Here is a 10,316-nt window from a genome sequence, read left to right as displayed (position 1 = left end):
GCCACCTTTAAATGACACATCACCTCCCAGATCTCCTCCTTTCATGCATACTCTGCCCACTACCATACATTATGACGGCTGGCAGCAGCAATGCATACCCTCGTCATTTCCTGCATAGCTGCCAGCATTCATGCCCACCACTCTCCTCCTGCTTGTACACTGTTCACTGCCATATCCTGTCCACTCGCCTGCACATAATGCCTGCTATCGTGCCCTTTGCACGCCTCTCCTGCTCACCTTTTTTATTCTAAATGCCTCGCGTGCACACTGTTCACTGCCATATCCTCATTCATGTTCTGCACATGCTGCCCATTGTCATACCCTCAGCCCTCTCCTTCATATTCTCCCGTAAGCTGTTCTCCATTCATATCTCCTTTAACTGACAATATCCTTTAATCTTTCCCGTTCTGGAATAGGCACATTTTTATAGTGTAAATCTTTGTCTCATTAGGTGGGCAAAGTTCTGTTATTGCTTTCATTAAACTAGGCCTTTTTTTTTTTGTTTCCTTAGGAACTGAATGATTTGGCTCGTGATCCTCCAGCACAATGTTCTGCAGGCCCAGTTGGAGATGACAGTAAGTGGGTTGTTTTTTTTAATAAACTTTTTCTTCCCTAGAAACGTGAAGATCTCAGGGCATATGATATCTTAACCCTTGCAGTGGCCTACCACCCTACACTGCAAGGGTTAAGTGCTTGTTTTGTCTAGGGAGCCAAAATAAAGATTACTCACCCGAAACGTGGACCTGGCTGGCTGTTAGGCTCTCCACCCCTTCACTGGTGGGGGATGATGCAGAGGGACATTCTTATCACCACAGTGGAGGGGGGGGGGTGGGAGAATGCAGCGCTCAGTCTAGCAGCCAGGCATGTCTAAGGTTCAAGTGAGTGTCTTTGTTTTTAGCTCCTTGCATTGTGGTAGCCCCACTGCAAGAGTTTAGATTTCATATGCCTGGAGTTCTTATCTAAGCCTGTGTACAGATTGCTAGAGGCAAACGTTGAAAAGTATTAAAGCTCCGGAAATATGTTCCTTTTTTTTGCTGAAAACATGCCGGGACAAATCTTGTAGTCATCTTAGTCAGGAGCCAGCAAACTAGAGCTGGTCATTGATTTTAGTATTTTACTGATTTATATTTAGACTAATCCACTAATGGTTGTGTAAATATAGCAGTAAAACAGACCCTCGATTTTTGCGATTAAGCAAGAATCTCTATATATTGTTTTTGCATCTTGTGATGTCCTAGTTCTGACGTTAAATGAGAATACATGGATATCCTTGCTTAATTGTAAAAAAAAAAAAAATCGGTTACCACCAGACAGGAAGTTAGAATACATACACAGGGGTGTGGAAATTTATTTAAAAAAAACTTGTTCAAGGACTAAAGCGGGAACCCAATCTACTTGTCCCTTGTAATCCAAAAAAATGATTTTAACCAAAACCGTATTTAACCATGCTTAAGTGGTGCTTGTTGGTCAGTGCGGTCACCTGACAGCGCGTGCTTGCAATTTGCGTTCAAAATCCACAGCACAGGGCTTTGCTAGATGGCAGCATGGTCTGTAGAGAGTACCTTTGTTCCCGGGGGGGGACGACCGTTCACCGAAAGGCAAGTATAGGGGGGAGCGATGGCCAGATTTGAGCGGAGGATTAAATTTTCCCAAATAATTTGGGAAATATAATTAGTTACCCTTTAATGCACAATTGGGGTCAATTCACAAAGAGAAATGTTTGATCTTTCTAGTTTAGCCTGCCTCATTTTTTTGTTTGATAACATGGTATTCACAAAAGTCCTAATCATTATTTAGCATGGGCGTTAAGGCTTTGGACTGAAGCGTCGTGTTCACTGTTATTTTGGCAACTGAAGAGTAATTTTTACCTTGCGGTATGTATATGTACATACATGCATACGATAATATCACTTCGCCAAACAGCCGTTTATTGGTGATGTTACCACTTAAATAAATTGAACAAACCTAAATAGCATGTGATATCTATTTAATCACTTGCCCATTGTAAATACACGTGCGGACAGCAACCTCTTCCCAGAGGGTGAACGTATGTGTGCATGATTTTTTTTTTTTTCTTTTTTGTGCGCGCCCTTGAGCAGAACCCTGCTGTGTATGTAAACTTCTGGTACCGGCTGTTACATACAAGTGTTCGGACGACTCTATAGTCGATCGCTTGCATGACCACAGTGTGTGCCCCCTCCCTCCACTGCCGGTTATTCCTCGCTCTGCTCTCTCCCCTGCGTGCTCGGGGCTGGCACAGCGGCTACTAGCAGTGAGAACAGAGGCGAGATCAGCCTTCTCCTTTCTGATATCCTCTCTCTGGAGGCAGAAGAGATGTGTATTGCATCACTTCCACCTACAGCTGTCGTCTCTCTGGCTGCTTTAACCAGAGCTTTTTTGGGGTGTCCCAAGGTGACGGGTCTTGTTGACCCCTGATGTCTCCATAAAGAGGACCTGTATGGTATTGTATTTTGGAATTAAAGTTAAGTGTAAAACAAACAAACGTTTAAAAAAAAAAAACACCCAAGAAAATTTAGGCCCAGTGTACATGCACATGAGCGTTAATACGTATCAGGTGTGCCCATGTGCAAAAACTATTGCATATTGCCACGAACATGGGAGTATGGGCAATAATTATACAGCCATCAATCACTGATAACACAAAACTGATGAGCGGTAAAAGCTTTTAAAGCGTTGCCTGTGGCCAATTTTAGGCATGGTCGTTTTTCCAATTTCGCAGGTGCATGCAATTTTAAAGGTTAACACGTTTGCTGTCTCTTTACCTAACGTGATCTCATATGTTTTACCCAAAAATTTGGTACTGATATAATGTTTTATAGCAAATTAGTGAAAACATTTCATACCCATGATTTTAATACCACCAAGCTCCATCTATCCCCAAAAATGGTATAAAATTAATTTCAGTACAGCGTTGCATGACTGAATAAATGTCAGCAAAGTACCGCAGCGCTGAATACTGAAAAATGGCCTGGCCAGGAAGGGGGTGAAACACCATGGTTAAAACAAGAACACGGCTGCTGCAGCAGCGAGAACAGCAATTACGCTACACATGTTGCATATCGCCCCGAACGTCTGAGCGAGAGCAAGAATTCTAGCGCTGTCAATGACTTAGCACTAAACTGATGAGCAATAAAAGCGTTTAAAATGTTCCCTATAGGAAATTTTGGGTATTTACTTTTTTTTTTGCGGCTTCACGGGCGAACGCAATTTTAAGGCTTGACATGTTTGGTATCTATTTACCCGACGTGATCCCGTCTTTCATATTTTACCCAAAAATTGCGTATTATGTTTCTGTGCACTAAATGTTTATTTTTTTCCTAAAAATACGGGTTTGATAAACATTTGCGCAAAAACCGTGCGATGTAAAAAATTGCACCTATCATTTTTTTTTTATTCTACAGGGCCTCAGCTTTCAGAAAATATATCATTGTTGGTGGTCTGAAGCTGTTTTCTTGCCAAAAATTCATATTTTATCATGTGTGCGCAAGTAGCAGGAGAATGCCCCGGATGGCAAGTGGTTAAACAATAACTGGGCGGAGCTGGCTGTGACATCATGGCAGGCTCCGCCCTGTTCATTGACAGGGAGCTTTTTTTTCTTTTCAATCTCAGTGCTGAATACTGAAATGCCCTGGGCAGGAAGGGGGTTTAACACACCGTTCAGCAAGTGGTTAACGGACAAAATCTGCAAAAAGAAAGCTTTGTGAATTGACACCGTTGTGTTCTATTTTTTTTCTTCACTTATCTTTATTGTAATCTGGCACCCCCAATAGATATTCCTTGTGAGGTTTTTTATTTCCATGGCACTTAAGCAATTGTGTAAAAAATCTTGGTGACATGGCTCTGTTTATAGCGTTTTGGCCTGTGGCGATTCATTGTTTTTTGGAGTGTTAAATGATTTGAGGCACTTCTGTTTCTTCTAGTTGCCATCTAGTGGTGGCTATGGGAACTGCAATTGGGAAATTTTCCCCCACGTGCTATTTCATGGTGGTTGGCAAACTGCAGTCAATGAAACCACATTAAAAAAAAATCCTGAAATAGCTGGTCATCTAGGAGCTTTTTTCAGCACCATGGTGAATACAATTTGTCTAGTCCCGACTTTAAAATCCTCTAATAATTTTCTCTAACCTGTCACTTTCCCTTCTGGCTCCTTCATGGTTTTCAACTTTTTGTCTGAATTGGGTGATTTAACACAAGCACCCACATCAGGCAAAATGTCTACCTCACAGCTACATATCTATACTTGTAGAGTTTTTGTTTAGAAGTCACTTCAGGAGTCAAGTTTTTGGTATAGTTGAAACTTCCTCAGTGACATCCATCAGTAAATACTCCTTTGAAAATCTGGGCTCTCCTTGCTACCCATCACACTCCTGCTTAAAATTCTTGAACCCAGATGCAGATCAAATAAACCTTGCGTAAGAAGCAGTACATACAACAACGTGTGGGTTTTCTTTTTTTGTAGCCACAATCCCAGTCAACGTATGATATGGTCCCACAGTGACTAAATTCTGCATCCTAATATAGCTAAATAGTGGACTTGTAAAAACAGAACAGTGTAGTTGCTGATTTTTTTTTTTTATTTTTTTTTCCCATTTTGTGCATTGCTTTACATGGAACAAGCTTGCAGTCTGATAGATCTAACCTGCCTTGCATACCTGTTCCATGACAGTGATGTAGGCGGTAGAACTCCTTTGTGCCTTGCTTATGACATGCCTGTGTGTTGGGGTATGTTTTGTAAAAACTTAGCATATCTGCATGTTTACCTCTAGTGCAACGCGTCAGTGCTTTACACCGCTTGCATCAGGTACATGAAATGTTATTTCGTGATATTTCCATAAAGTTATAAAAAATAAAGTAGCAGTGATGCAGGACTCCTACCTCTGTGTCGGGCAGGCAGTTTTCCCCCCTACATTTAGCCCTGCTTTGGGCAAGCGGGGCTAAATGTAGAGGGAAGCCGTCACTCGTTTTGTACAAGTGATGTAGACCCCCAGATTACTTGTAGCGGCCTGGTTGGATAAAAAACTGAAAACCAACCCCACTGCCCCTGCCATATGCATATGAATAAACACATGCGTAGGACATTTTGTGTGTGCTGCCCCCTATTTCGCTGTGTGCCATTTGTGGTAGCCAGGCAGCAGCGCTCTCTAACACGCACAATGTGCATTAAAGGGTAAGTTCACTTTTCCAAGTAATTTTGTGAAAATGGAATTACCTGCTCAAATCTGGCCCCCTCCGCTATACTTGCCTTTCGGCGAACGGTCCTTCCCCTCCGCCAGTACGGGTGTACTATCTGTACCCCATACTGCCATCAGCACAGCCCTGCGCTATGGAATTTGAATTTCGCTCGCAAATTGCAAGCATTTGTTGGTTAGTGCGGTCTGGTGACGGCGCTGAGCAATGAGAAGCACTTCTTATCGTGGTTAAATACGGTTTAGTTTAAAGTTATTTCTTGTATCATGGCAAGTTGTCATGAGGAACAATTAGATTGGGGCCCCCACTTAAGCACTTGAACAAGTAGTTGTTTTTTTTTGTTTTAAACTATTTCCACACCCCTAAAGTGAACTGTGCTATCCACTGTAACAATGCAACGGACCTCCCCTACCAATGCATGGCATCGGGCAAGTGTTATCTGTGCATAACATGGCTGCAGGTGTGAAGTGGCCCTTAAAGTTAACCTGCAAATGTCTATTTTCGTAAACCTTATCTTTAATAATCTGATTAGACTTGTTGTGGGAAATCATTGTCAAAGAAATTCTAGAGTATGATGTGCATCATACTGTGACGCATCTTTTATCTTGTACACATACTGTAGGATGTGTACAAGATAAACATTGAGCTACCCAAATGTGTTCCAACCACAACTGACTAAAATCAAAAGACTGATACAAAAATAAGACTGTGGAATAAACCGCCATTTGAAAACTTCCCAAATTCTCATAACATAGATACACGGCACGTAAACGTATTTCACATGATGCATAAACTGATACAAAATATAGTGCTCACAAAATCTCTATCAAAAGGAATAGGAAATCCACATTTCTAATTGTGCAGTACACGACGCAGGCTGATTCATCGACTGGGTTATATGCAGACACTCTTAGGTTTTGCCAGTGTCCAATTAACTATCAGTGCTGTGAACCCACATATACCCCTTTTCTCCCAGCAATCAGTTTTTTTTTTTTTTTTTCTTTTGGGCTGGTGTCCTCAGATGATGGACTAATTGATATGGAGAGGCTTCTCTGGATCTCTCAAGCTCATGTGTGGACCCTGTGATCCATAAGTCGTCCCTCCATTCGCCTGATGGTGGCCTTGTTTGAAGTAGTACTGTACACCCAGTTTCTTTTGAGACCGCTGCCACTGAGCATTCTGGCTTTGTGGGAAAAGTCATCCATCTCTGGATCAACCCTTGCACCTGTCGACCGGGACCAGTCTCTTCCAGGCGTGGTCAATTGATTCCGACAGGCTGGGGAAATTCACTATCCAGGGGACCTAGTTCTCAGGGAATTTTGGCTATCCAACCTTCCAGCGATGGACCCCCAAGCTGGTGGTGTATCCAGTGAGGGTTCCGTTGAACACCTTGACCATGGCCTGCATCAATCATTAAGAAGGCACCAGAGGTTGCGTGTTTCTTCAAGAAGCCAACCTGAGGGTACAGAATATCATGTTCTGGCTCCTGCTGCTGTGCACATCCAAGGCATGGGAAACTAGCAGGTGGGCTTTCTCAGCGTCTGGATCCTAGGGGATGGTTTCTCCATCCTGAGTTTGGGGACCCCTGTTGCAAGCAGGGGATGCCAGATGTAGACTCTGGCATTCAGGTTTAACCACAGGCTGGACATATTTGTGGCTGGGACCAGAGATCCTTGGTTGAATGCTCCATGGAATCACTTCAGACTTATCTATACCTTCCTGCTGGTGAAGCCTCTTCCTCATTTTTTCAGCCTTCCAGCACCAGGTATCTGTTTCTCACATTTAAAAGGCTGCTCCCTGGTATTTGGTTCACACTGTTGCCAAGTTTTACCAGGGTGGATGTTCATTCCTCTGATGCCAGCTTTGGCCGAAGGTGCTTCAGGCTGCTTTGAGTTGAGGTACTTGACCCTTGTTCTTTAGGCCTGTTTTGTTTTCTGCGTTGCTGGGAAAGTGGTTATGGTGGCTGTTTCACAGCTCTAAATGGTTGTCTGTGTTCTGTCACCTGAAGGTACCTGCATATAACTAGACATCAGTCCAAAATCTGATATGGTGATGAAAAAAGTCAAAAATGTATTTTATGACGACTTGCATACCATTTCATGTGCATATACTCAGGTGAAACGGCAATCCACTACCTGATTTACCAGAACTTTTGGACTTTGTGAGTCAAAAATCCAATAATTGATATACCAGGTGAAATGTCTGTCACATTCAGGGATTTATCTCCCGTCAGCTGATTTTCACAATGCAGGGGTCACACACAAGCAGATAATCCCACAGCATAACTGTTTATTCAAACCACAGGTTACAAATGGCAAATTCACTTTCAGTATATGCACAAACTATCATGTGTATTGTATAAGGTATAAAGACTCCCAATAAAAGGTCTTCAAAGTAGCATGGTTGGCGCTGCCTGAGAAAAGCTCACTTTCGGCATGCAGATGGCCAGCTCGATCTTCCATCAAAAGGGATCTGATGTAATTGCCTATTCTGTGTGGCCATGTCCCACAAGTTTTGTCGCAAATACTTTTTCAGGTGCACCACAGCTCTGGTAAGTGTTTTTTGCTTATGTGGTGGATTGCTGTTTTACCTGGGTGTATCCACAAGAGGAAGTCTGCATAAAGATACATAAGCCGTGAATGAAAAGTCCAAAATTATTTGACTTCACATTTTTATGCCAATTTATATTTTTTTCAGTACTTTGTTTTAGTTTATGTATTCTATGAGATTGAAGCACTTATGTATTTGTTTAAAGAACTCTGGGCATACTAAACATTAACCCTTGCAGTGGGGCGACACAATTATGGGCTCCATGCGCTCATGTTAACGACTAGTGGCTTACCTTGTGTTTTCTTTATTTTTAGTGTTTCACTGGCAAGCAACAATTATGGGACCCGTGAGTATTTAAATGATTGAAAGACTGATTATTTAAATGACCAAAATCAAATGAAATTCTTGCATGGTTTGAAGTATGATCGAAGCTTAGCCATTTACATGTGACAGTAAGGTCAACCATAGAGAACAGTTGTCTGATATTTTTCTTGGGTACTGTCAAATGTCCTATGATTTGTGTGTGTTCAAGCACAAGCTAATAAACCATTGTCAGAAGAGAAGTCTGATAAATGGATTCTGCACCTTTTAAAATGTTGACCACATTCTGTAATGCCAGATTTAAAAAGATTCTCATCAATGCCAGATTTAAAAAGATTCTCATCAATTGGGGGACACAGGACGTTTTATACTGCCACCTTCAGAAAGATTGGATACTAGCGAAAAAAAGCATGCCCAGCATTAGAGGTGCACCGAAATAGAATTTTAAAAGCAATTGTCAGACCGAAACTGTTAATTTTTTCAAATGTTTAATTTTATTTTGATAAACTTTTTACATTTAATACTTTTTATTTTTTTATTAAATTTTATTTTTTTTACTTTTAGTGGCTTCAGGGAAATATTAGGGGTCTACACAGATCCCTGACATTTCCCTTTTTAAAATAGAAAAAGATTGAGAACACAAAGTCCTTTTTTTTTTTTTTTTTTCTGTATCCCCTGTTATCAATGAACAGGAATCCTCCTGAGTGTTCCTGTTCATTGATAACTTGGAGATGGTATGTTTACTATAACCACAATCATGAATGACCAGGAGGTGATGCTGATCACTCCCCATTCATTCATAATTGTAGATATTTGACATGGTATGTTGACTATATCCTCAAACACTCAGCGATCTGTGATCGCTGAGTGTTTGTACCGCTCTCCTCTCTGACAGCTGTCCTGTGACAGGACGGGCTATCTCCGCCCCCACGCCGTTCTGCCGGACTGTGATACTCGGCTGAGCGGTGTGGGAGGAGAGACACCGGCCGCTCACAGCGCTCGGCCGGCTGTCACTTTCTCTCCTCCCCGCTGGGACACAGAGCAGCGCCCAGCGGGGAGGTAAGAAATCAGGGATGCGCCGATGTATTGGCAGGAAAATGGCATTTAGCCAAAAGTGCCATTTTCGTCTGATATATCGGTGCATCCCTACACAGCATAACATCCACCCCCTCAAGCTCTTAGGGTGACCCAGTTGATACTGTTGGCTGCTTCTCAGTTAGGCACTGCTTTTGGATGTCCCAACAGTACAAGACTGTGTCCCTCAATGGACTTTGAGATCCCTTTACGGTCATGCTTTCTTCTTCATAAATATGCAAGCTGTTCTTTTTCATGCTGCATTTTCACATGCTGCCCACTAAAGCTAAATGCAGAAGTAGGTAGTCCTGGTCGCACGGTCAGAAGCTGTCTGTAGGCTTTTTCAAAACCTGATGCTTTCTGATGGTCAATTTGTTTTTTTAAATACATAAAATTGTAGAAATGGCACCTTTTTAAGCTTCAAGTAACAACCAGCATGGGAAAAGCACAGGTCTGAGAACTCTCTCCACACCCCCCACCTCAAGGACATGGCTGACTATCAAGCCAAACAATAGCTCTGTTAAAATGGGTGAAAAGAGTGAATCGCATACTCCCTCACATACTGAGATGTTCAAGGTAGTTCTTTTGATGCCTGACGTCTAGGGAACAAAGGAAGGTGAGTGTTTAGCAGAGAGGATGCCAGGTAAGTGAGCCTATTGCTTTGCCTTGCATGGTCAAAGCACAGGTTCATGTTTTTTTTAGTTTTATTCCTCTTATATTTGTAAGTTGAAATTGCCTTTTCTGTGTCACTACTATATACATTAAAAAAAAAGTAGTTTTCTTGTTTTTAATAGTGTATTTGTTTCTTTTCATAGAATGACAGTCCATATCAAGGCGGTGTATTTTTCTTGACTATTCATTTCCCAACAGACTACCCCTTCAAACCTCCTAAAGTATGTTAGTTGTAATTCTGTTTGTTTCATTTCAAAGTGGTAATTGTCATTCATATTTTAATATTTGCACATAATTTGTGCCGTAGTTTTACTTGGGCCTATCGAATGAGTGATGCTACTTTTTGTATGTTTGCTTGCTGTTCTGTCTAATCAGTTGTGAATGATGACTTGATACATTCTCTTGAGATCTGACAATGTACAACACTTCACATAAGTATATAGAATGTGGTGGGATTGTTTGCTAGTTAAACTTTTTTTTTTTTTTTTTTT

At 41.7% G+C, this 10,316-nt stretch overlaps 1 protein-coding gene across 1 annotated transcript in view; it reads left to right on the top strand.

Annotated features, from left to right (window-relative positions):
• Positions 1-10,316, top strand: part of UBE2D3 (ubiquitin conjugating enzyme E2 D3) — a 41,330-nt gene that overhangs the window by 24,088 nt on the left and 6,926 nt on the right. The window contains exons 2-4 of the mRNA XM_018558986.1: positions 512-575; positions 8,073-8,104; positions 9,969-10,046. Of these exons, the coding sequence (XP_018414488.1) occupies positions 512-575; positions 8,073-8,104; positions 9,969-10,046 (174 nt within the window). The remainder of the gene's footprint in view (positions 1-511; positions 576-8,072; positions 8,105-9,968; positions 10,047-10,316) is intronic.

Source organism: Nanorana parkeri, unplaced genomic scaffold (genome assembly GCF_000935625.1).
Source record: "Nanorana parkeri isolate BGI_ZX_2015 unplaced genomic scaffold, ASM93562v1 scaffold372, whole genome shotgun sequence".
In the NCBI taxonomy this organism is placed as follows: Eukaryota; Metazoa; Chordata; class Amphibia; order Anura; family Dicroglossidae; genus Nanorana; species Nanorana parkeri.
Note: the sequence above shows the minus strand (reverse complement) of the source record. Positions and strands in the feature narration are given on the sequence as shown.